Source organism: Symsagittifera roscoffensis, chromosome 3, assembly GCF_963678635.1.
Source record: "Symsagittifera roscoffensis chromosome 3, txSymRosc1.1, whole genome shotgun sequence".
NCBI lineage: Eukaryota > Metazoa > Xenacoelomorpha > Acoela > Convolutidae > Symsagittifera > Symsagittifera roscoffensis.
This window is the reverse complement of record NC_087064.1, coordinates 42,592,764-42,620,619: the sequence shown is the minus strand read 5'-3', so window position 1 is coordinate 42,620,619 and position 27,856 is coordinate 42,592,764. Positions and strand designations below refer to the sequence as shown.

Genomic DNA, 27,856 nt, shown 5'->3' with positions numbered 1-27,856 from the left:
ATCAAAAAGAAAGTTGAATTCTAATGAAAAGTTGGTTAAAATCTGCACTTTACTGGAGACTGTGATATCAACAAGTTTATCTCCGCCTTCAAAAAGCAACAAACTGGAACCTTTGCAGAATATCTCGGATGAGAAAACTGACGTAAAAAATCAAGTAAAACAAATTTTTTGTTTCATTTATTATGGTAGACTTTTTGGGGAGAGAAAAAGGTGGAACTCTTGAGAAATTTTATCTCTTCTTTCTCAATATACAATCACTTAGATGCCATCATGATCTATTAGACAGACAACAAAACGCTCCAGCATTGATAGCTTTATGTGAAACATGTCTAACTGATAATGATCCAACAGGATTTAACAGCATTTATGGCTATCAGACAATCATTACCAAAAACAGAGTTGGTAAAAAGGGAAGGTGTTTTGCTTGCTTTGTTGAAAATGGTTTAACGGCTTTTCCAAAAAGCTTTGATAATGATATCGAAAATCTAATGATAACTGTTGAAAATTATCATTCAAAAAAGCACTTTTCTGCGTATTATACAAACCACCATCGATGAATCAGGATAATTTTTTGTAGAATTTGGATTCCTTATTTCATCATGTGTCTCAGATCAAAGAAAAAATAATATTTTGTGGTGATCTTGATGTTGATGTCTTGGTAGATTCAACTTTTTTACTTGACTATTAAAACTTAGTCTTATCAATCGGTTTGAAGGTGATGAACAAAGAACCCACTAGAGAAACTACCCATAGCTCATCATGTATCGGTCAAGTTTTTGCAAATATACATCACGAGGTATCACCATTGAAATACACTATCAGTGATCACTACGCCACGCTGGTTAACACTGATCTAGAAAGGCATTTCGAAATTAATACTACTAGAAAATATCGAGATTTCAAAAATTTATTGAATGAGACTACGGCATGTAAACTGCTTTTTATACTCAATCATCGCTTCTCAAAAGCTTTTGAAAAACTGGATACTTCTTCTGCTGAAATAGTTGATGGAATATTGGTAGATATTTGCAACCTTTATTGTCCTGAAAAAACTGTCACACGGAACACAATCTCGCAATCTTGGGTAACTCTCGAATTGAAAATCAATTAGGAAAACGAGATAAATTTCATTTGCATCTAATTAACAATCCAACCAAAGAGAAAAAAACTAACTATAAACCTCAGTGTAAATTAGTCAATCAGTTGATGCGTAATACCAAGAGAAACTACTATGATAGAAAAATCAGCCTGCAAGGCAATGTAAAAAATCTTTACTACGCTTTTAAGAAATTTTCCGGAAAACTTTTTTCGGTTGGTAGTAAAATTCATTTTGATGATTTCAACAACTTTTTTCTGCAAGTCGGTCGAAGCCTTGCAACCAATATACGTTGTAACCTTACCTCTTCTGCAGACATAGAAGCAAAAAAATATATATATTTAAACCCACTGATGAGTCAGAAGTTTCTTTTGTTATAGAAAAATTGAAAAAAAAAACGTCCGGCGGTCATGATGGCATCAATAATAGAATGGTCAATTTTTGTGCACCAATAAGTTTGCCTTTCTTAACTTTTGGCCTTAACCAATGCTTTATTGCTGGCGTTTTTCCACACATTTTTTAAATAGAAAAAGTACTACCATTCTATAGAACGGGAAAACAGACAGAGCCAAACAGTTTTCGACCCATAAGTTTTCTAAGTACTTTCAACAACGTTTATGAAAAAATAAGGCACATTCGCATGATTAAGTTTATATCAAATTGCAACTTTTTGGTGCCTGAACAGTTTGGGTTCCGGTGCAGATATTCTTGTGTATATGCAATAAATTCTGCAATCGAAATAGTGCGTCACTTTATAAATGATAAAATTAGGATTAGCGGGTTTTGTAGATTTTAAAAAGGCTTTTGACACAATTGATTACTCCATTTTACTAACCAAATTAGTACTCTATGGGTTCCGCGGTATAACAAACACTTTTCTGCAGTCTTACTTAACCAATCGTAAAAAGTATGTATCATTTCATCTGTTATAAAAACTCTCAATTAAAGAGTAATACCTTCGGAGTTACCTGCAGATCTGTCTTAGGTCAACTGCTGTTTTATTTTAAATTAACGACAAATAGCTTAATTTCTCTGTTTGCTGATGACAAAACGAATCTTATTACATGCGAAAAAATTCGATTGATGAACATTTTAATCAGGACCTTAAATCGATTAAAAATTGGTGCCCAAATAACAGACTAACCATCAATATTGATAAAACGCAAGTGTCCAAACTTGGAAGGAGTTCAATAGAATCTGAAACTTTTTTGGGCAATCAGAAACTCAATGTTGTGAACTCCTTTAAGTATCTTGGGGTTGTGGTGTAAATTAAGCTCTGTTTTAAGCAACACATAGATCATGTTCGTAAAAAATTTAGCTAAAGTTAATGGAGTTTTTTATAAAGCAAGAAATGGTTTTTCAATACTTTTCTTCTGATATTTTATCAAAATTACACAAAACCTCTAATATCATACGGCATCTTAGTTTATGGATATGCGTTCAAGAAAAATTTAAAGAAAATTCTTTTAATGCAAAAGCGTATTCTTCGAACTATTTTCTTTATGCGCAAAATTGATCACATTGCGAAAATAATTTTTAGAAAATAATATTGATGCCGTTTTTGATTTGTTTCTAGATACTGTTTTTGAAGAAGTTATTTATCAAATACCTGGTAAACTGTCATTAAATTTTTTGGATTTTAATCAAGCAAATAACTGTAGAAAAACACGTGACCGTAGCTTGAAAATATTACGTTCAAAATCTGTTAGATCTTAATGCTTATTACAATCGGTTAGCGTTAAAGTGCTCAAGTTATACTTTTTTTCGGCTAAGAGTCTTTTTCCTTCTTATTTTTCTTGTCAAAGTCTCAATTGAACTCTTATTTACAAAACACTAAACGTAATTTTGTCACAGATAATTTTGAACTCCTTCACCTGATATTTGACAAGTGATCTAATTCCTGCCTTTTCTCTCTCCACAACTTATTCTGTAAAAGTCTACCTTATGGGACGTCTCCTCGAGGGGCCTTAGGGCCCGTGAGCTCGATCCCTTTGATTATCTTATGACTGATGCTTGTTAGTTATATGTGGTCACTAAAAAATTTTAATTAAAAAATCTTGATAAATATCCTGATTAAAACAAAGAACATTATAATCATAATCAAAGCAGTAATTTTAATCACACAACTAATGACAATAACCATAATTATAATCAAATAGGACTTGCAAATGCGCTCATTCAAATAAGGAATGCCTTAACGCTAACATTTTTTCAATATGTTAGGATTTTTCAGCCAAAAACACAACCGAAGAGAGAATCATATGATGGCAAATGTCGCCTTGCTGAAGACGTGAGGTAGGGCGCGCCTTTTTCAATTGCCCTTGCACACCACATCAGCGTTTTATATTTTTGTCCTAGCATGCAATCGACAAAGTATTATTGTTGAAGTCTGATTCGAAATTTATAGGCGGCTGTGTAAACAACTAAATTATCCCAATTTTCTGAAAGACTTCTTCCTAGTTCCAACTTTTGATTCATTGGTTTTGTTTTGTCTCAGAAACTTCGCTTTTTTGTTTTTTTATTTGCGTTTAAGCCATCTGACGTCAAATATTGAATGTCAGTTTTGAATTATTCATTAGTTTTTGTTGACTTATGTCTTCCATTATACAACAACAGCATTCAGGTAGATTCCTATTTCTACATGTCATAATGTCGACGCCATCTTGAGCGCCAAATTGAAAGAACAGGCCCGCAATAACTCTCGCATTTTATCGATACTAATCAATTTTGTACCAGCTTGCGGATCTTCGAGGTTAAGCTCATAGGCTGCTGAAAGGTTCGACCCCCGCTAAAGCCTCATTTAAAAAACATCCTTCCTTTTAAAAAAGCTGCCTAATATTGTAAATAACAATTAAAATTGATTGCGAACTTCAGCTCCAGAATTTTACAGCTCAGTTTGCCAAATTATACGGAACAATAAATTTTAGCAAAGTTTCGAAAAGTTAAAAAAGCAAATTAAGAAGAAAAAGAAGAAGTGCGTTTGGAGAGATGGATCTGTCTCATGTTTTCCAAGACCAGTTGTTCCACCCGGAAGACAGCAACGACGATGATATTGAGGAGTGTCTGCACACGATGGGGATGGGATCGGGTGATGCGAATGAGACTGTTAGCAAACAGGCGGCAGTCGTCGGCTCCAAGTTCGCATCCAACATCCTCAACAAATCCAACCAACTTGAACGCACCCAGGCAGAACAGTTGGATTCCGGCAAAAATGTACAAAAACAGGGTAAGTTGAAAATTAATTTTTGAATGGCTACCCGCTCAAAATTCATACCATCAGGTAACTAGGCTGCCTTTTTAGGGTTCGTTTCACCCCTAGCATTTCGACCCGCTTACCCCCTGGCCTAGTTTAGGTACATTTGACTTTATTTTACGAATGCCTTTCACAAAAGCGAATATAATTTTTTTTCAAAAAAGCGCCTGTGGCATCAATATATAGCTTTGCGCGGTAAATACCATCAGAAATAACTCAAAATTCCGTTCAGAGCGATCAAAAAGTGCTCAAGTAATCGTAAAATAAGACCACTTCATGAGAGTCCGGAAAACTAGTTGCAGTTGGTCTGACATCAAAATAATATTTTCTCTTTTATATTGCGTAAAAAGAGACTTATTGTTCCGGCCATTGAAAATGGGGAGGAACTTCGTAATAGGGTGTGTTATAAAAATTTTTCTTTTTTTCTTTTAGTTTTTCACGCAAAATCAGGTACCAAAAATAATTATCGAACTGGGTTGAGTGATATATCATATTAACGCTCAAAAAGTTTCCCGTGACTATCGTGACTCAAACCACAATGATGCACACCACAAAAAACCACATGTGATTCAAGCACAAAAAAATAAACGCGATTTCCCAGTGTCGAGAAAAACCGGTTGGAAACTCATGATTTTTTGTCTTATTTCGAGCGAAAAAAGCGAACGAGCAGTCATTATTTAATTGCTCTAAAGCTTACAATAGCTCAAATGAAAACTTGGCCTTACTTGAATAACGTTAGTTTACTTTGAGTGTTTTAGCGCATTTTTATAATCAAAATTTTCAAAATGTTCAAAAAACTGCAAAAAAAAATAGAGAATTTTTTTTTGATTTTTTTCGTTTTTCTTGTATTTTTTCTGCTAAAACTGTTTTTCAAGTTGCATTTTACTATGACTGTCAAATGAACCTAATTCCCAGTTTTTGCTCTTTTTATAACACCACGCCGAAAAAAAACAATAATTTGAAGAAAATTTGTTGTGTTTTATAAGACTATTGTCGGAACATTCTGTGCTAGTTGCACAGCAACCGGCTATCCTTGTTACTAGTTAGTGTTTGATCAAGAATAAAAAAACTGGATGCAAACTTTTTCTAAAATGGCAATTGCGGGTCTGTAATTTTTCACAGCGCATGATCACAATCGAAAGGGAATATGTGATATGTCCTTCACCTTTGTACAACGTTTTTGTGGTACTGAATTTCTTCTGCTTGGAAAACTACTAGCTTCGAAAGCCATGAAAATTTTAGCTCGATGCAAGGATTTTTAGGGTGAAAGTTTTAAAACAAATACACAAATGATTCGATGTTGATTAGTTCACCTCTGCAAACAACGTGAACTGACATGCATAAAAACTGTTTTTACCAAAGCAAACCTCCTGAACAGGAAATTTTTCAGATGCAATGATGTATTTACAAAGAATTGCAAAAAGTAGTAGTATATAAAACAAGACTGCTTGTATCAGGGCGAAGCCATGAATGTTCCGACTGCCTTTTAAGGTTCATGGAGCAGCAGTAATAACATAAAAAATTAAATGACATAAAATAAAATGAAATTTTTTTTTAATTTGAAACTTTTTATGAAAAGCATCCCCCCACACGCCATATAAAGTGCAAAAAGATAGATTTCGTTCCTTACAACAAATCAATTATGGCAAATAAGCTTCGTTCAACCAATTTGGAACGATTTATAAGACGGATTAAATCTCCGCTTACGCGTTAATAGCGCGAATGATATCGCGCGTTAATTGTCCCAAATTGGTCAAAATGGTCAAAATGGCAATTTTTAAACCCTCATAACTTAACGTAAATTGATCACAGGTGAAATATCTTTTCAAGTTTAAGCTCAGGACAACAATGGCTTTCGAATGATATAAAAAAATTCCGTCAAAAATGGCTAGTTAAAAAGTCGAAATTTGTCTGAAGAAAAAAAACCCACCCCGAGCACAAATATTCCGTTACTTTCGTATCGAAAGTCGGAACAATTTTTTCAAAAGAGCAATTTCGCTATTTCGGACAATCGCATTCGAAAGCTAATTTATTGTCCAAAAATGTGGAAAGTTCACCTTAAATACCAAATTTTTATACAAAACTGCAAGTCAGTGTTTATTTTTTGATAGTTTTTTCAAAATTATATTTACGAAGACCTTTTTAAAAAAGTTGGCTTTCCGTATAACTTCAAAGAAGTACAACCCCTACCAACCGTCAATCTGAAGTTCATTCTTGTAGTTCTCCCTTTTAAAGTTTGCAGCTCACTAAATCAATGTCCTAGGTTGCAACTGCCGTCATTCTTATTTGCCCGAGTTTATATATGCTACTATCATCTATTTGAAGACGGAGTCATTTCAGTATTAGCTGATTTAAGCCTCTTCCTCTTTTGGTAATTAGAGCAATTGGCAACCAAATGATTTTTCTTTAGTTTTTATGGCATCGATTTTTGTACCCATGTATTTTTTCGACATGACTTCAGCTAAAACGCGCGACTTTTCAACTATTCAAAAGTGCATCGAGATAAGGACTTGGTGAATTTGGCCAGATTTTTTCAAAAAAGAACCGAAAACTGATCTAAAAATAAAAAGGGAAATCAAATTTGCCGCCATTTAAATAAAGGTTGTGCTTTCTTTTACTTGAGGAGAATGTAGATCCACATTGAGCTCGAATCAATTGTTTTAGATAGAGCGGCTGCTATGGAACGTGCTGCTGACGAGGATTCTCGGGAGATGCTCAGCTTCCTCTGGATTCTCCGCTCTTGGCTGCTGCAGTGCTCGGCCCACGGAGTTCCCAAGGTCATAAGTTACACCAATTTCCATCGCAAGATATTCTGGCTGAGCGCCGTTGTTTTGTCTGCTCTGGCCTTTCTGTACCAAATAACGTCCATGTTAATTGACGTGTATCAGTATCCAGTAACGGTCAACTTGCAAATAGTGCACCAGGACAAGCTCGATTTTCCAACAGTAACACTGTGCAATTCGAACAAAATCAAGGAATCGTTGCTGCGAATTTACGCTAAAGGAGATTCCGACTTGCACAAAGTAATCACGTTTGAAGATTTCAACTCTATCGGCCTACGTGATATATATAAGGAACTAGTTGCCGCCAAATCCGCAGCCATTTTGTTGGGAAACGAGACAGAGACCAACTCAACATCGACAGTGAACAACTCAACTGCGACCAGTTTCGAGTCGTTTCTTAGCGACCCGATTCCGAGGTGTGAGAGCGACTACGACTATTCTGGAGCTCTTCCGGCTAACTTCGAGTGTCTGGAAGATGAGAATGTTTGCATAAGCCCGGACTGGATCTGTGACGACTATGTAGACTGCTCGGAAGGCTCAGACGAAGATACGAAGTTCTGTGGGAGTCGGAGGTGCGACAAGGGCCAATATGAATGCCAAAATGGAGCTTGTATCGATATTCGAAAAAGGTAAACATTTTTCATCAAACATGGTAATTTCTGCACTTTCCCCCCAAAAAAACTGATTTTTGTGGCAAAAATAGCTTGAGTTTCCTCAAATTTGAAGTAAGTTTTTTCAAACTTCATTCGAAATCTACCTAGATTTAACCTCAAGTTAATGGTTGAAAATCATATAAAAAACAAATAGTCGCTATGCATTTTCAATCATTTTTGTGCATGTCATTTCAACTAAAACGAACTTATTATCAATGATCACTTGATAAAAGCAGCTAGCCAATAAACGGAAAAGAAGCTTGGTTTAGTGTAACTCTTCTCAATCTACGCGGAAGCTAAATCTCTTTCTTCATTCCAGATGCGATGGGAACTTCGACTGCATGGATGGTTCGGACGAAGAAGACTACATCTGCCGGAGTCCCTCATTGCTGCCAGAGGTCTTCGTCTGCTGCATTTCGGATCGCATCATCCGACAGGACCAAGTGTGTGACGGCGTCATCGACTGCCTCGAAGACTTATCTGACGAGTAAGAGACTAGCAAATTATGATTAGATATAGCTCATGTTGTGATATAAGTCACGTCGTTTTTTTCAAGGCAAATATACAAAAACTCCCTGGAGTGCTTATTTTGATAGCGGATACAAACTTTTGCATCCATTTTTGTCAATCAAATTTTAGAAAAATTTATTTTTATTTTGTTTTTGTTATTGAAAAGCAAACCCTGGCTTAGAGAAAAAGATACTAACAGTTTAATTGAAACCAATATTTAAGATTCGTTATTGGCATCCGGTGACTTATGATACACAGGGTACAAAAAAAATTAACTGGGAAATTTTTTGTTCCGATCATTGAAAATGGGGAAGAACTTTGTATTCGGGTGTGTTTTAGTTTTTTTTCTTCTTTTTGTTTCCACGCAAAATCAGAAAACACAAACAATCATCGCACTTACATTACATTAAAGCCCTTAAAGTCGTGATTCAAACCACAAAAAAAATTTATAAATTCCTAGTGTCGAGAAAAACCGTTTTTTTTGTTGTTGAATTTTTGTCTTTTTTCGAGCGAATACAGCGAGGAAGCAGTCAGTTTTTAATTGCTTAAAAGCTTACAATAGCTTAATTAAAAACGTGAAAAATTAGTTAACTTGAATTACTTGATTAGTTATGGAATCAAGATTTTCGAAAATTCAAAAAACTGCAAAAAAAATTAAAAGATATTTCGAATTTTTTTTTTTCGTTTTTCTAATAGTTTTTCTGCAAAAATTGTATTTCAATTTGCTTAGTTTGTTATCACAGTCGAATTACCCAAATCCCAGTTTTTTTGCCCCAGTTTTTTGCTTCAAACATACCTAATTCACCACGCTGAAAAAACAGTGTTGTAATTTTTAAGACAATGATCGGAGCATTCTGTCCTACTTGCAGAGTAACCGGCTCTTCTTGTTGTTTTTTTTGCTTTATGTTTTCGACGCAAAATCAGTTACCACAAGCAATCATTGGACGGAGTTGAGTGATATATCAAATTAAAGCCTTTTCAGTCGTGATTCGAACGACTGTAAAAAATTTCAAAAAAGTGGTTTGTGTCGAGAAAACTGGTTTGAATTGTTCATTTTTGGTCTAAATTCGAGCTAATTAGTGATGGTAGTTTGTAATTGCAATAGCTCATTTATGCTTAATTTAGGCCGTGACAAACATTTTTTTCCAATGAACCTATTTTACTATGACTCTCAAATATGCCTAAGTTCTGTTTTTTTGTTTAGATTTTTCTATCACACTATGCAGAAAAAACTACACCGATTTGAGAAAGCATTTTTGTGTTTTTAAGACTGTGGTCGGAACATTCTGTGCTACTTGCACAGTAACCGACTATCTTTGTTTTATATTTATAAATACATTTGGAATATTTAAAAATGTCAACGTGGTCTGTCACTCTACCCCTTCTGAATTCTCTAAATGGTACCTGGTGTTTTTTTGAGGCGATTGGAGAAAATAATGAATCATAAATGAAGGCCCACAAAGACACAACAAACTGTAATATCTGTCACATTTTCATCTTATCTTAAAGTGTTTCTATGAATTTTGATATAGAAAGTGACGCAAGTGACCGCATGTAATTCAGATTTGTTCAGATCATTTTAAAATTTAGGTATGGGCCCGCCTGTCCAATGGGCCAAGATGACTACTCGCCAGGACCGAATGAGACGCAATGCATAGCCCCTTGGTCAACCCTATGGAGCTACATGAATAACCACATTTGGATTTCAAATGATCAGCTTAACGATGGAAATTTGGATTGCTACAGGGTAAACAAATTGTGTCTTTCTATACCTTGCCTCAAACAACTTTGGTATTTTTAAAAATTGATTTTGTTTATTATAAGTGTTGTTTAGTTTTCAGCCTCGATCTTGAGATCAAAAAACTTATCGATTAATGTTTGATTATTCTGTTTTTCTATGATACTATGAAAATTTGAGTACTTGTTCCGACCATTGAAAATGTCGTGATTCAAATGACTGTAAAAAAAATTCAAACAAATCTGAGTTAGGACCGAGTTGGTTAACTCATAGAGTAATTTCGGATAGGGTACACCGTCTGCTCGTCACGCTATCTTATTTTCGGCCGGATAGATTCGTGCAACTTCTTAGTCTAATACCGATCCTAATCTTACTCTTATACTATCTAGTCTCAGGTTGTTTAACTAGTCTCTGCTAGGCTCAATAGATCTAGGGTATACTGGTCTATTGCGGTTGCTGAAGTGCTCGGGAGAGTCCAACTAATTTCTAAGTTAAATTCAAATCTCTCTGGTGCTGAAATTACAAGTAACTTCAGCACTTACAAATAAGTGGGTTGTTAGTTAGATGGATCATGATTGGTTAATATTAAATACTTTACATTGGTAAAATATCTAAATTATCCAATCATAAAATGTAGTTTAGATCAGGTTCCACCCATCCGGGTTTTACAGAGTTTTTTAGAATAGTTCTTCTGCAATTCGAAGGATGGATGATGGACGTTGGTGTTTGGCGAACATCTTATTTCTTCTGTTTCCTTTTTGTTAAAGAAGTTCCAGGAAGCTGGAGTTAGAGACATAAGACGTTGTGTCTTCTAGTGACAACGACTAAGTCTTTGCAACAAACTCAAATCTGATTTCAGAATGGTTTGCTATGTCAGGTTTTTCTGTTCTGCGTGGAGAACTTTTTTGTGTCTGATTTAGTTTGGGAATGGCGTGGAGATTGTGCGTGGAGGGGATGCCTGGTTACTCGGATCTGTACGTATACTTGAACATCGAGGTGGTCATTGGTCTAGTTCAATGAAGTCCTTTTCTGCGAAGTCAAGTCGTACTCTAAATCCTTTGAGTTGTGATTGTGAGTGGCATATCGATTGTGGTTGGCCATTCTCTCTCGAGCGTAGTGGGGTCGTTTTGTCTTTAGATGTTCGTCCTTGGTGTTGTATTCTGATCTATGTATTACATAATGTAATTTACATTTTATAAAACATTTATTAGTTTACAATTTTTTAATTATGATTTTAGTTAGTTGTTTTCACAAAAGCTTTTTGTTTTAGTTCGGTTATTTTGAAGAGTTACTCACACTTGAGTAGCTCTTATTAAAAATAGAGGTGTGGTCACAAAGCGTGGATGTAGCGCGGTGGGTTAGGCCGGCTATAGAGCATGCTCAGGACGTCCTTCCTGGTGGGTTAGGCCAGGAGTGGGAGTATGATTTCATGCGGTTTTTGTGAGGGGTCCTGTTATGTGACAACGTTTTATGTTGGGTTTGTTGTGGTTTTTCTTATGTCTTGTTGGTTATGTCCTTTTTCCAAAAATCAAATTGTTCGTGGTATGGGTTTGTCTTTCGACTTTTTTGTGTTTTATTATTTCTTTCTTAGACTTTATAATAGTCTTCAAAAGAATAAATTATCCAGTTTTAAACTGGGTTAATCCGGTTTGGGTACCGTTGGTTTCCTTTTCTTAGTCATGCTGTTATTCTATGATTTGTGGTGTTTAGTAAGCTGCGTTGGTTAGTTTTGTTTAGTATATGATTCCTTTCCAACCGGGTTTGAAACATGTTATTATATGTTAGAGTTGTTGAGTGTGAAAACTTGAAACTGAAATTCATTATTTTAAACAATTCTTCGTGGGCGAGCTGTGCGAGTGTGGATAGAATTTCTGTGCGAATGAATGAAAATATCAAAAGGTTAGTACTGCAATTGCATTTTATTAATTTACTGCATAGAATTTGGAAATTTACTGCTAGTTATGGGGGAATTTTAAGTTACAAATTTTCATTATAATTAGATTTACTGCTTGTGGGGAAAATTTTAGAAATGAATTTACTGCATTGGTATTAAATTTATAAATTTATAAGTGTAAGAGATTAATAGAATTTTTGAAATCTGTTTGATGAAATTTGCGATTTTTATTTGTCTTTTGTGGTCTTTGTAGGTGATTGTCGGATGAAGGCTAAAAATCTAAAGAAAACATGGATAAAGTATGGTGAGTTTTTTAATATTTTAATTAGTTAGTAATATTCATTTAATTCATACTTACCTGTTAGTCGTCGGGGAAAAAACCGTGGGGGAAGATGTCGTGAATTAGTTCTGAAGTTGTTAGTAGTTTAGCTAAGATGCGGATTATATTTTTAGTCTGAAGCAGTGGCCAAAGCAATTGGAGTGCCTTGATAGTGGTTAGTTCTTCAGTGCCAACTGCAAACTCATAAGGTGTGTTTTGGATTAGATTATATAATTTGTGATTGAATTTAGTGTTGTGGATGAATTCTAAAATTGGGATTTCTATAGGTTGTACAAACTCGTGCGGGATAAGGAAGGGTCGGGATTCTTCGGCGTTGAAGGCCTTGGTGATGGGACAGAAGATGTACATTTGGGTTATGGGATCATAATTGCGAAGAATACCATGAAGGTTAGTATCTTTAATGCAATATGTGAAATTTAGGAAAAATGGTGAAGTGTATTTGGAATTAATGAATTGAAAACGATGGTGTGGTTGTCTAGAGGGTGTGTGTAGGTCAAAGTGATTTTGGATGAAGCGATAATAACTATATGTGTGGGTTTGTTTAGTGCGCAACATAATATCGTGTGAGCAGTGTAAATCTCTTTCGTGTGGTGCAAGGAAATGAAAGGTTAGTGAAAATATTTGGAAGCGTTCTTTGAAACTTTCGTATGCTTGTGTGTCTGTTAGTGCTTCTGAAATAATGTGGTCAAACTTGCGATCGAAGATATTTAGTGTAAATACATATGGTGTTTTAATGAAAAATTTCTCGGTGATTTGTGGATTAGCGAAGCGATCGTCGTCTAAGAATTGATCTTGGTTAGCTCTGATGATGTTGTGATCATAGTATTCGAGTGTATATTCGTTAGCTCTAGGTGCAGTGTGTGTTTTTAGTGATTTTTTATATCCAACGTAAGTAAATTGTCTAGCGGTTAGTGGTGTAGTGAGTCGATATAGCATGTCCGTATTTCGCTCTATATCGATGTGAGTGTTAGATAAAGGTAAGCAAAGAGGGTTAGTAAAATGATAATATGAGGTCCAAGAGAGAGTGGGCATTAAAACGTATTCATCTACAAAGTTGCGTGTTTCGTTAGTGTCGTGGGGGGTGTTTAAGGTGTATTGTGGGAATGAGGGTAAGGTGATGGCTAAAAATTCTTTTGTGTTAGTATGCTTGGGATGGTTGATGTATTCACGGGCTGTTCCTGGTTTTGCTGGGAAAGGATGGTTGGGGAACTTTCTTTTAAAAGTGCGGTAAGCTCTATTAGTGTTGAGTGAAGATTCAGTTGATGTGGATGATGGTGCTAATGATTCAGTATAATTTGAAGAGGGTGTAGGGGTAGGGGGGTTGGATGAATTTATTGTGGAGGAGATTTGGTTTATGGTTGGGGTATTAAGGTGGTAGGGTTGTTGTTGAAGGGTAATAAAATTATCTAGCTCTGGGGAGATTCGGGGGGTGTCTGGAGAATGAGATGATTGGTCAGAATGGTATGAGGAGTAGGTTGGGGTAACTTGGGAAGCATAAGAGGGTGTGGGAGTGATTGGGTCAGGGTTATTGGATAATATGGGTTGAAAAGGGGGTTGAGAAAAATTAGAAGAGTTATGAAAATTATTGGATGGGGATGGTTCTGAGTCGGCAAATTCATCGGGGGTTTCAATATTCGGGTTATTGAGTTGTGAGATGGAATATAAAACTGAGATGTGTGAATTAGTGTCGGAATTCATGCCTGATGTTACATTACTAGGTGGAAAATCGGGTGGCGGAAAAGCAAAAAGTGGTATTATTGGGATTGGAGAGGTAAGATTGGTTGGGTGGGAATTTGATCGGTGTAGTGATCCAAGTTGGCGGCTCATCGTGGGCTAAAAAAATGATTATTTTGAGACTGAAAAGCGGTGGTATGGGGTTGTTCAATAATTTGTTCATAAGTATTATCATCTTGTGACTGGTGTGTCATTATATGTTGAATGGGACTTTGTGATGTGGTGAGTCGAAAATTTGGATTATGTGTGATGGCTAAATTTCGAAAATTTCGTGGGACTAGGGATAGTGGATGGTTATTTGGTAGGGGTGGTAATTGTGGTGCCGTTGGCGTTATGTCTACATTGTTATGTTCTTCGTCGTATGTATTTTGTCGTGTTGCTATTTTTGTGTTATATTCTTTTATTTGTGCGTCTTAAAGAATTTTGTTTATAGATGTAGAAAAGATTCCAAAAAATCCTGCAAAGAGTATGCGTGCTACGCTTGCTTGTCTGTTTACTTGTGTGTGTATAGCACATGTGTTGTAGATTCCTTTTAAAAGTGAGAAAAGAAATCCAATAAAGTTAAACATTGCGTATAAAATAGTCAATTTTTCTAAGATGTAGTAGGGCCATCCTAGAAAATCGAGGATCTCATTTTTGAGTGTAACAAAGCTAAAAATGTTAATTGGTGATATATCTTGGGGACGGTATTTTTCACCGTTTAGATATATATAATCTTTAATGTCTTTAAAATATCCGCTATAGTCTTGCGTGTAGATATCGGCAAATCCTGCGGTTTCTGCAAGTTTGCGTAAATTTTGGTCTATTGATTGTCTTTGTATAGTGTCCATTTGTGTTAATAATTCTTGGAATTGTTGTGTTCTAATGTGATGTTGAATATCTGATTTTGAATAGATTCCTATTGATTGTAAGTCTATATTTGGGTTTCGAGCAATAGCGCGAATGCTTTCTGGTGAAAATTTTTTGAGTGATTGCATTAATGTGGGATATGGCGTGAGAAGATAATATTTATTTTCATCAGGGTTTAGTTGTACTACATTGTGGCTGTTTTCTGATCCACATGGGACTGCGGTATCCCAGAAATAGGTTCTTCGTGAAAGTGTATCCACGAAATGTACTTTATTCTTATAAAAGATAGGGATTCTTTTATAACATCGTTTATCTTCAAAAACGTATAGTGGTGATACTTTTTTAGTACAAGTATAAAACCATAAGATGTTTCCTTCATAGTCTAAAAAATTTGATCTATTTCCAGATAATAAGTATCCTGCATAGGGTATTTTTAATACTGCTAGTGCAAGTGATTGTAATATTTGTGTTCGTTCTAATTCGCATAGTTGGTGTAGTGTTTCTAATTCGGAGAGTGACATTTCTTGAAAAATTCGGCTAATTGTATAATCTAGTTTCATATCTAAATGAATATCATAGTGGATATTACCGAAATATGTAGTATTCATTAGTGATAATTCTTGTAAGCGTGTGCTTCTGGTGTCATGGGGTTTTAGATGTCCACCAGGTTGTCCGTTGCTTTTTTCAAAATTAACTGGTATATAGGATGTTCCTTCGTTTGGAGGATGACCTGTGGCATATGGGTCGATTTTTACTTTTCCAGTGGTCATGTCGAATCCTTTTTCGTATTCAACTAATATTTCAGAGTATTGTGTTCTGTGAAGTGGATTCCTGTATTTACATGCAAGTTCTGTTTCTTGATATATTTGAAAACGTGTCAATTTATTTTCTATATTGTCTATGTTTCTAAAATTAGAACTTAGTTTTCGTGATGGATGGACTTGTTCATATGGAATTGATTGTATAAAATATTTTTCGTGAAATTTTATCATACGAGCGTGTATTTTTGCTACTTGAAATGTTGTACATGTATCTTCGGGGAACCAAACAATTGTTGCTTGTGTTCTCGTTGTAGGGTCGCAATAACCTTGATCATTTTTACAAGGTAATCGAATTCCTTGATAGATCATTGTATTATCTGATAAATCTCGTGTTAGTTGTATTTTTTCGAGTTGTATTTTCCAATCAAAAAACATTATTTCTTGGTATCCTTTATTTTTTGTGTCTGCTTTGCAGTTTGATGGGTCATTTATACCAATGTGTGGTATCCAATGTTTATCGTGTAGGTCATAGGTTAATCGTCCGTGTGCGCCGTTATACGGGTATTTTTCGTCTAGTTTTATATGTCCTTGGTGTCTTTCAAGTTGTGATTGATGTACAGAGTCTGAAAAAACTTGAAAATTATTGAGTTTTTATTTTGTGTGATGTTTAGTCTAAGTAATTCATTTTTACAATCGTCGGGATTGAGATGTAAAAGACGTTCTATATTACTCTGATAGAATGATTCATGGTCAAGTCGGTTTTTGTTTCCGTTCGAGACTTGTGAACAATGTACTTTCTTTTCGGAAAATGTTGCTGTGAATTTATAACCTGTAACTGTTGTTGCTCGGGCTTTTGAATAGAGTGTTGCTATTACATCTGTGGTTTCTATAGCTTGTGGTTCTGTTTCACATTGTGATACTTGATTTATTGCATATTTATGTAGTGTTTTTTGTTCATTTTCTTCACAATCGTAATGTGTTACTAATAAATCTTGTGGTCCTGTACGAGGGGAAGGGTTTATGTTTTGATTTGAGATTACTAGAAAAAGGAGTTGGAGAAAAATTAATAATTTTAGAATATACATGTGTATGATAATCCTGAGTATGGATTATAAAATGTAATGTAGCCAATTGTGTTTTTGGTATATCTGTCGTATTTGTATATTACTTCAGTAGTTATAAACGGTGGTGGTAGTGATTGAGCTGTTATGTTAGGTGGATTTAATGGGTAGGGATGTTGGGTAATATTATTTAACTTAACTGTGATTTCAAACTTTAATTGTAAACTGTTTTGTTGGAGTATTTGAATATTGTGATCACGGATATCGTTGTGAATATCTTGGCGATATTGTAATCTATTAAGTGCCCAGTTATGAAGGCGGTTACTTTCTTGATGTTGTCCAAATAATGGTGGAGGTGCTGTAAATGTATTCCAATCTAGTCTTAAAGGAATATTTATTGATGATTGTTCTCGATATCTGGCGTCGAGATTATTTGGAAAATTTAAGTTAAAAGGTGGTGGTGAAATCTGGCTTATTGATGGTGTTGATGGTAGTGATAATGTTTCTGGTAGTGATGAGGATGTTGTTGTATCCGTAGAAATATCTATTGGATTATTGACTAAATTTAATTCACCTTGTGTAAATGAATGTGTTGTCCAATATGGTAGTCGTGATGCCTGGTTTGGGGGGTTAAAGGGATTTTCACGTATTTGTTCAGATGTTGGTGTTGAACCTAAGTAATCTGATGGTAGGCTTGAGGTGCTACGTTGTGAAAGAAGCGTAGGGGTTTCTGGTAATATACCAATGGGGTTTTCTGGAGTGTTTTGTGATGGGGATTGAGGTATATCAAAATGAACTCGTGGAGTTTGAAAATTTCTGTTTCGTCGAGGATGTATAATTTGTCTATTTATTTCGACTGTATTTTGGTTTTGACTAGGATTTCTTATTCTACTTAGTTCTTGTGGTAGTGTTGGGTATAGGTTATATGTTGGTTCGCTTAGAGGTGCTTGTCGTTGAACTGGTTCTAGTGGTTCTGATAAACGAGCATGTCGTTCTTCAAAAGTGTATGGATTGTCTTGAAAAGAAATTCGTGTAGATGTTTGAGGATTTTGAGTAGTTGAAGGTGGTGTTTGGTTATCTTGGGATGATGTCGGTGAAGACTGATTCTGTGACTGTTGGGTAGCAATTTTTGATGGTTTTTTTAAATTGTTACTTTAGTGGGAAGGTTTATGTTTATTATAGTATTCTTCCAAAAAAAGAATTAGAAGGATTGTTGCTAGGGCAAATGTGAAGATTGCTTTCTTTATACATTTACATATTGTCAAAATGAGGGATGATAAAAATGTTATGAAAATTACAAACAATAAAAAAATATCGGTTCTACTGAAAATTGTTCGTATCATTTAGACAAGTTATATGAATCGTACCTGTGGATGTAATCAAGGGTTTTGGAAAGTTGGAGGAATAGTTCGAGTATAGTGTAGAAAATTAAAAAAATGTTACAAAAAATGATTAGGATTATTAGAAAAGATTCAAGTATATCAAAAAGAAATATTATAAAGGTTTCAAGTATTGTAAAAAAATGTTTAAAATTTATGAGTATTTGAGTAACTGATTGAGAGAAGAGCATTTAAGAAATGATCTCTTGGTCGAATATTTTTTGCTGTTTGAGGCGATTTTCTAGTGTGGTCGGATTATTTATTAGTTTTTTGACAAGTGGGTTGAGTTTTGTAAAAAATTGTTGGGGGCAATTTTCATGGTGATTGGGAGGTCGTCTTTTTCTTTATTTTTGTTTGTCAAATGATCCGGGGTATGGTGAGATTTTTATACTTTAGGCTAATTAAAATGTTCATTTTGTTACTTTAGGCTAAGTTAACAAATTTGCTTTGGGGGTATTCGTGGTCTGAGTTGGGGAAATATTGTTGATCTTTGGGTTATTAGATAAGGGAGGGGTACGGTATTATGGTGATATTTATTTTAGTTGTCAAGTTGGAGTGGTTTGCTTATTTTTGACCTGGAGGTCGTAAAGTTATAGTTATAGATGTGCCTAGAGTTCTATATGATTCGTCTAATTGGTCTTAGTTTGAGTTAGAGAAAGTGACGGATTGGATGAATCCTATTGGTCTATTTTGAACTAGAATTATTGCTTACTTGTCAGCATGTTATTTTGAAAAATGTAAATGAAAAATGTTTCGAAGGTTTCAAGATTGTGAAGTATAATGTTAAAATTACTTTTGAAATTCCACTTTCTTTAAAATTTTAGATTGGGGGATGAATATTTTATAGTTTTTACGTGGTTGATTTCGGAGTCTTGTTGTTTTTCTATTTTCTGATTTGTCGATTTCTTGGGGTATTATTTGTTCGGTCATTTTTCTATTTTTTCTTTGTTTTGGGGATTCTTTATGGTTTTGTGTATTGTTTTTGGTGGTGGTTGGTTTTGTGTTTTGATTTTCGGTGGGGTTATCATTTTGTTCTGTGTTTTTCAGATGTGGTTCATTTTGAATGATTTTTAATCCTGTGAAAGAATATAATTGAGTTAATTCGCGGAGTGCGTATTCTTTTGGGTAATAAGGTAATAGGTTGTTTCGATGTTGAACGATTTCTTTTTTGTTTGAGTCGTTAATTTTATATGTGACATCAGTGGGTTTTGCAATTATTTGGTATGGTCCTTTTCGAAGGGGTTGTAATTTTTTAGAAATTCCTTTTTGAGTATTAAAATTAGGTATTAAAACAAATGTTCCAATTTTTAATTCGGAGGCTGGTGTAAAACGTGAATTGATTTGTTCATTAATGTTTTGTCTTTGTAATAACTTTTTTGTTATTTTTTGATAAATTTCATTGTGTTTTTTATCTCTATTTAGAATCCATTCGGTGTGTGTACCGGAGGCTAGTTTAAGAATTTGTGGGTGATGAAAATGATCTTCATCGTGTGTATGTAAAGGTAGGTTATAACAAATTGAGTCTTTATTTGGTTGACAATAACCTTGTGCGTTTTTATGAGAATTTGCTGTAAACATTATTGGTTTGCGTGGCTTTTGGTTAAAAATCATTTCGTATGGTGACATTCCTAAGGTTGTCGTAATTTGTGAATTATACGCTAAGGGAAATAATTTTACATCTGCTGACCATTCGGTATATTTTGTATCATTTCCGTTGATGATACATCTAAGATATTCTTGTAATGAACGGTTCATACCTTCGACTAAGCCGTTTGTCCAAGGTGCATGAGATGTACGTGGTTTGTGTTTAATGTTATATAAATGACATAGTGTGATAATTTCATTATTTATGAATTCTGTACCGTTGTCTGTAACTAAAATTTCTGGTAGTCCGAATTTTGCTATCCAGTGTTCATAGAGTGTTGTGTAAGCGTAATAAGCGTTACAATGTGGTACTGGGTTAAGTGCTACATAATGTGTAAACGCGTCAACAATTACCATAATGTAGGAGTTTCCTTCTGATGAGGGTGAAATTGGTCCTTTGGTATCAAATGAGATACGATGATTAAAGTACAAGCTTTGTCCTTTAAAATCTTGTTTTTGTGCTATTTGTTTTTGATTTGGGTAAGGTTTATTTAGTTGACATACTATACAGTCATTGCATAGTACTTTTATCCAAATTGGTGCATTTGGGAAATAAAAGTTTTGTATAAAATTTGAATATGTTTTCTCTGATCCAGAGTGTCCTTTAATATTTTGTGTATGTGAAATATTAAAAGCTATAAGAATCATACTTAAAGGGAGACATGGAACTGTAGATTCATTCAGGTTATACTCTAAAAGGTCTGTATTTTCGTTAATTGTTGTGTTGTTAAATTTGCGAAAGTATCGGAGGAGTGTTTTGTTTCCTAGAATGGTTGAATCTGCCTTGACAGGTTTAGTTTTATATTTGTGCCATGATTTTAGTTGTCTAATTATCGGGTCAAGATTTTGATATTGTTTCAGTGTTGAAATTGTAATCGTTTCTGTTGGAGGGAGAAAAATGTTTTCAATTTCGAATTTAGATAAGGGTATTGTATCAAGTGGGTCGTGAAGGTCAAAAACTTGATTTATTGTGTATTTTGAATCATTTGTTTGTGGTCCTGATAAATTTATTTTATCAGTTAAATCTTCTTTTTCAATTAGTGGAAAATGGTCTTTTTTAGGCGGGTGTTGTTTTGTTCGTTTTTGTTGGGTGTTATTTTTTATCCATTGAGAATATGGGATTGGTTTGAAAGTTGATGTTCCAAGTAAATCAACTTCATAATGATTATTTTGACAATCAAAATAAAGTGGGAAATGTTGTAAACTATTTATTTGTGATTGTTCAATATCAGTTTTTACTGCATATTTGGATTCCAATCGGGGTGATGTTTCGTTTTCTGCAAGGTAGAATTTTATGTTTTTGGGTATTTCAACTGTTGTTTTTCGTGTAAGTAATTCAGGTGTTGTATTTCGACTTAAGGTGTCTGGTAATGCAAGATTTTTTCCTGCAGTCCAAACTATATGTAAGTTTGGAAATTTCATTAGAATTAGTTGAAATCTGTAAACTCGGTGGTTTGGGTTAGATTTTTGTGTAAAGAGAAAGATGATTGGTTTATGGTCTGTGAATAGAACTGTTGGATGTTTTGATCCAAGTATCAGAAATTCATATTCTGTCAGTGTATATATTATGGCTGTACATTCTCTCATTAGAGTTGAGAGTCGTAGCTCTGCTTGAGTGAATAATCGAGAATTTGCTGATATGAGGTTCATTTTATTTGTACCATTATGTGATTGTAATAGTGCTGCACCGATGCCAAAGTTCGAAGCATCGCACATTGCATAAAATGGTTGATTTGAATCTGGAATTGTGTTCGAAATTTGTTCAGTTAAAAGTTTCTTTATTTCTTCAAATCGTGTTTGATGTTCTGTGTTCCATTCAAAATTATTTTGTTGTCTAAGGATGTTATAAAATGGTCGTAGATATAATTGCATTTTATAAACATATTTACTTAAAAAGTTTAACATTCCAAGAAATTCTTGGATTTTCTTTTTATTTGTTGGTGGTTGAAGTTTTTGAATAGCGTCAATGCGTGATTTCAATGGAGTGATTGTTTTTCTTTCTATATTATGTCCTAAGAATTTAACTCTTGTCAAAAAGAAGTGTGATTTATCGGGGGCGGCCTTCAGATTTTCGTTCTGAAGTATTTGGTGATATTTTTCTAAAACATTGAACATCTCGTCTTTTGTTTGTGATTGCATAAAAACATCGTCTAAATAGGTGATTGCGTTTTTCTTGAGTATCAGTGGTCTAAAAATTTTGCTCATAAAAGCTGAAAATGCTGCTGGTCCTATGGATATTCCATAGAATAAGCGGTTGAATTCATATTGTTGGTTTCCGATAACAAATTGTGTTAAACGTCGTGATTGTTCATCTAGTGGCATTTGATTGTATGCACTATTCATATCGGCGGTTGTAAAGTATTTGCCGTTTATTTTTGTTAAAATAACTTGTATTGGTTCAATGGGCCAATTACATTTTGATTCATCTATAAGTGAATTGAGGTATCTAGCATCGAGAACGATTTTCAATGATTCTCCTTTAGCTAGAATGATAATAGGGTTGATAAACGTGTTGCCTTTTGGTTGTTCTTCTTTGTTTACTGGTGATATAATGTTGTATTGTTCTAAAATGTCGAGTAATCTGTTCACTTTATCATGTAAGTGAATTGGTACTTTACTTGCTCTCTGTTTTTTGAAAACTGCGTCTGGTTTTAACGGGAGATGTAGTGATGAACTGATTTTTCCAACATCGAATTTTGATGTTGCATAGACTGATGAATATTTAATTAGCTGTTTGGCTAATTTTTCGAATTCGTCTTGTGTTATTTGTGAATGTTGGAAATTAAACATTGTTAAAAATTTTTGTTGGTCCTCTGTGTAGTTACTTATGTTGAATGTAGGTTTGAAATATGGAGTTTTTGTGAAATAATCCGTATTTCTGTTTTCGTTACTTATTATATTATTTATAGATAATTCTTCATTAAGAATTGTAGATTGGCAAATATCTAGTAATTGGAGTATATTATTTACGCGATAGGCTTTTTCGTGTATTGGTGATATTGTAGCGTTGGTTTCACAATATCCTAAAAGTCCTAAAGGTAATGTTACTTGGTAAGGTGTGTTGTTATAGACATGTAAGGAAATGATATCGGAATTCGAATTTTTCAAATATTTTATGGATGAGATTGTGATTTTGAAAAATTTGTGAATAGGTTTGAATTCAAATTCTGACATATAAAATTTTTGTTTGTTTTGTTCTTTATCATATTGGTGAACTTGTTTGATTGAAAAATTATAGATATTTCCTGATAGTGGTTTTAGGTGTTTTCTTTGTTGGTTAAATATCGGGTAGAATTTTGAAAAGAATGGTGGTTGTTTATTTAATCTTTGGAAAAATGTTAAGGATGTTTCTTTTGTTTTTGTATATTTATCTTTGATTAATATTTTACTATTTAGTATGTTAATTGTTGGTATGTACTTCGAAATAAATGGTATTCCAATGATATTATATTTAATGTCAGTGATATGGAATATTTGTTTAAATGGCTTATTTAAAATTTTGCTTTGTTCCATTGTTCTGGTGGGGAGGAGAAATAATTGGATTTTTCCGTAGTTTATCAATGTTGATCCTTGTGCTGTTGCTAACTTACTGGAGGTTTCAAGAGGTGTTAGCTTTGGGTGTAAAGTTTTTATTTCATTCCATGTGGGGATGTTTATTATGTTTGATTCTGCTCCTGAATCAATTAAAAAATCTATTTCAAGGTCTGGTGGTTGAAATTCTTTATTTCTTGGGCTTTCTAAGAGAAATGGTATTGTCCAAATTTTTTCTTTGGGTTGTTCTTTTTGTATATTTTGATAAATGTGGTTTGTATTCAAGCATTTTGTTTTGGTATTTTTATTGGTTTGATTTGTAGTGTTAATCTCATTTGTTTCTTGCGTCGTTGGTGTGGAATTTATGGGTGTAGTGTAATGATTTTGAAGAAATTCTGATTGATTTTCATATATGTGTGATGAAAAGGGTTGTTCATATATGACAGATTCATAGTCATTTTCGACTTTTATCATATTGATAGAAAGAGTGTTTTCAGTATCACTTTCTGAATCTGATGATGTACAGTTTATTTGATTGAGTTGTAACGTATCAGTTACTGTGTCATCAATACCTGGAGGGTCTGATGTTGTTTCTGGGTTAGATTGTACTTGATTGATTTGTCTTTGATGTTTAGGTGTACTACTTCTGTGGCGATTATTAGAATTATTATAGTTATTATTATTCCGGTGTGGTGATTGGGAATAATTTCTATAACGATTATTATAACTTGAGTGTCGATTTTGTGAATTATTTCGCGATCTGTTTTGGTAATTATTGTTTGGTCTGTTATAGTTCGATCTATTATATGAGTTATTCCTTGATTGATTGTTCGGGTAATTCTGGTTTCGGTTGTTTGAATAACTTCTATTTCGATTATAGGAGTAGTTTCTATTCCTATTGTATGATGAATTTCGTGATTGGTTGTTTGGATAGTAGTTATTTCTTGATTGGGAATTAGATCTAGAAACAAATCGTTGTGTATTTGAATTTGATCTGGAGTAGTTATTTCGACTATTTGGTCTATTGTAGTGATTTTGTGATGAATTATTCGTGTTTCTTCGTTCTGGTGATCTTCCTCTATAACTTGAGTTATATGGTGATTGATTTCTTGTATAATTTGTATTGTTCGGGAGTGGTTTTCCTGAACTGTTGTTGCTGTAAACTGTTTTGTTCGGTAGATTTTGATCTTTTTTCATATATTGATAGAATGATTTATTTGGTTCTTTATATTTTTGAGGTTTATTTTGATTGTCTTGCTGTTTTTGTCTACATTCGGAAATACTATGTCCGTATCGTCGGCAATAATTACACCATTTTTTGAAAGATGGTTTGCCTTTAAAGTTTGGGTTCTTTTCATAAATATTGAGTATTTCAGTGATTTTTTCAACGAGGTCTGTCTCTGATTCCTGTATATTATTAATATTAGTGGGAGTCGTTTCAATTCTGTTAACGTATTGTAATTTCAGATTTTCCGTTTCTTCTAGTTTCATCGTGATTTCTGCTTGTTCTAATTTGTCTACTAGTTTTCGAAAATCTAAATCGGGTTCTCGAATTGAAGAAGGATGGGATGCTCTCTTTTTTATTGCTATTTTCCTTAATTGTGGTGTTAAGGTCATCATTAAGATTTCTGTCATCTTTGTGTTTTTATAGTCATGTGTATTTAATGAATATGCTTTTCGAACTAGTGTTTCGATTCGTACTGCTATTTGCTTGATGGTTTCGTTTGGTAATCTGCGAATTTCATTACATAAAACTCTTTGTTGTTGTTTGTTTCTTTCGGAGTCAAACATTTTTGAAAATTCCTGTGTAAACCTTTTCCAGTTTGATTTTATTTCTAGAGGTAGTACTGAAAACCATTTTTGGGCTGCGCCATCTAAGGTTGTTTGTATTAACGCTGTGCGTCGATGTATCCAGTTTTGATGTAGTGGCGTATTAATTGGTTCAGGTCCAATATTTAAAATCAGGTTTGCTGTTACTGCATTTAAATAATCTTCTACAGAGTATTCAGGGTCTGTTCCTGTGAAAACCATTAAAGGTTTGTTTGATGTTATTGATGATCCACCCATAAGGTATGGATTCATTGTCATTTGTAATGATTCTGCTGCATTTGGCATTTGAGAAAAATTCGAAAGTTGGTTTCTTGTTATTTCATGTTGTTGGAGATAATATGGGAGTGGTATTTCATTTTGCATTTGTGATGCTTGATACGAGTGTGCAGTCATTGGATTTTGTTGTTGAATTGGTTGAAAAGATTGTGTATTAATTAGATTTTGTTGTTGAATTGGTTGTTGATGTTGTGCATCTATTGGTTGTGGAGAAAAATTTCTATGATTTGTACGTGTTCTCTGTATTCCTTGTCTACGATATTCTTGAGTATTTGGTGCAAATATATCTGGTTGTAAGAAATCATCATCTGAGGATAAATAATCCATTTGATAAGATGTCTGTTTTTTATTTTTATTTTGTTGAAAAAATGGGTAATTTTCACTGTGATCCTGTGGAGGATTTGTTTGGAAATTTATTGAATTAGGTTGGGTCATTGGGTTATCCCAATTTCGAGATCTTGTATATTGGTTAAAATTTCTTTGTGGTTGGTTATATGTTTTTGATGGATGTGTATAATTATAATTATGGTCTGTAAAGTTGTTTCTAGTGAATGTTTTGTGTGTTTTTGATGGTATTGTCATGGGTCTGTATGTTTGGTAATCCATATGTGAATATTTAGGGGCAACCGAAGGTTTAACGGTTGATTGTAAGGTTACCTGTGTTTGTGAAGGATTTGTATTTCTTGGTGTTGTTAAATTTGGGCGTATTGGTGAAATACTTTGTTCTGTAGTTGTTGTGTGTACAATTTCTTCATTTATGAAGTGTGATGGTGTCTGGATATCTTGTTGAGTAAGATTCCTAGTTCCATTGAGGTTTTCATTGTGTATAACTGTAGAGTTTAAACTATTATTTTGTGTATCGGGTAAAAATGTATTATAGTTTAATGGTGTCGCATCAATGGTTAATGGTATTACTTTTACATAATCTCTGATGTAAGATATCGTACTTATTGTTTGACTTGAGATTGATTGTGGGAAGCTTATAAATGCGGGATGAGACCATTCGGGGTCCCAAACATAATCTGATTGTTCTGTGATAGCGGTATCATCGTTCGAGTTTTGGGGTCTAAAATTTTTTCTTGCTTGTGCAATTAAATCAATATTGTGTGTGAAATAATCTATTATGAACCATGCCAAAATTTTTTGTAGATCGTGTTTTGTATGTTGTGAAACGTCGTCTTTCGTGAAATTTTCTTTAATGATGTTTAAATAACTAGAGAGTAGTGTGATTTCATGTCGTACTTTCAAATGTTTAGATGTTTCTGTCGGTGAGACATTTGTTATTGGGATTTCGTTTTCTAATATCGAAATATAACTATATATTATTGCGAAAACTTCATTGGTGAATATGGAGTTTGCTCTTTGTGAGTTATGATATTGGATGCTTTTTATATATTCTGAAAAAACTTTTGAAAATTCTAAATCAAGATCGTCTGTTTGAATTGTATATTTTCTATTATTATGGTTTGGTGAGTTGAATTCTATGGAGTAGATTCCATACTGTTGTGTTATGTTGCATATATCTTTTAAGTAGTGGTCTATGATTTGTCTTTTTATTTTTACATCTGGGAACTCTGTTTTACATGGACTGATTCCTGGTTCAAATAAATTTAATAGTAAATTTTTGCAAAATATATGCTGTCCTCTATCAGTGGTTGCATCTACTATAAAAGGAAAGATTTCATCATCATCTGGACTTTCTTCACCTGGGGTGTGCGTTGAGCTCATTTTTTCGTTCGATGACTATTAATATGTAATTATTAATGTGTCGAATTGGTTGATTCCAATTATATAAATGTACTGGTTTGTGTTTATACTGCTTTTTTATTCTTCTTTTTCCTCTTTTTGATGAATTTGAAGTTGTTTCTGAGTCAGAAAAATATAATTGATCGTGAAGTGGGTAATTTTTATCTATTGATTCTTTTAGTTTGTAAAGTTCGTCTAAACTGTTGGTTTCTGATTCTGAAAATGCGTTTCGGTTTTTTGAAAATCTTTTTCGTGTTATTTGTCTTTGTTTCGTTATTATTTTTCTTTTTAGTGTTTGTCGTTTTGTTCGAATGTATCCAACTGTTTGTGTATGAGGTGTGATTACAAGGTCGTATTTTTTGTTATCTATTTCACAATTGTGTAAAACGATTGTTTGTTTATTTCCTAGGTTTTTAAATGACATAAGGTTTAGGATGACGGATGCAAAAGATTGTTAAATGGTTTCTATTTTCTTAAACTGTTAGTTCTTACGATTTTTTGGTTAGCTTAACCTGGGTCTGTTTGTTCAGGGTTGGAGAGAAAAGTATATCGATTCCGAAGAATGATTTTTTACTTTCTCGTGGCTAGTATAAGTTAAGGTGTTAACTTACTTAATCTTACTTAGGGGTAGTGATTGTGTTCAAGGGTTGGAGAATAGTAAATCGATCCACAAGGTTCAGGTATAATTAGAACGCGAGTAGTTCGTTAGATACTATTTTAAACTTACTAAGTCTAAGATTTATCCTGGGTCTGGTAAGAGGGGGGGTCAAGTGAAGGA

General features: G+C 33.9%; 3 protein-coding genes across 3 annotated transcripts in view; 1 reads left to right on the top strand and 2 right to left on the bottom strand.

The window, feature by feature from the left end:
• LOC134842597 (Golgi SNAP receptor complex member 1-like) overlaps positions 1 to 27,856 on the bottom strand; it is a 290,244-nt gene that overhangs the window by 185,738 nt on the left and 76,650 nt on the right. The gene's annotated exons all lie outside the window — the stretch shown is intronic.
• The window catches only part of LOC134842596 (spermatogenesis-associated protein 7 homolog), a 532,288-nt gene that overhangs the window by 427,786 nt on the left and 76,646 nt on the right, over positions 1 to 27,856 (bottom strand). The window lies entirely within an intron of this gene.
• Positions 3,943 to 27,856, top strand: part of LOC134841715 (uncharacterized) — a 38,041-nt gene continuing 14,127 nt past the window's right edge. Inside the window, exons 1-4 of the mRNA XM_063857749.1 lie at positions 3,943 to 4,322; positions 7,014 to 7,761; positions 8,105 to 8,272; positions 9,886 to 10,042. Of these exons, the coding sequence (XP_063713819.1) occupies positions 4,085 to 4,322; positions 7,014 to 7,761; positions 8,105 to 8,272; positions 9,886 to 10,042 (1,311 nt within the window). The 5' untranslated portion in view covers positions 3,943 to 4,084. The remainder of the gene's footprint in view (positions 4,323 to 7,013; positions 7,762 to 8,104; positions 8,273 to 9,885; positions 10,043 to 27,856) is intronic.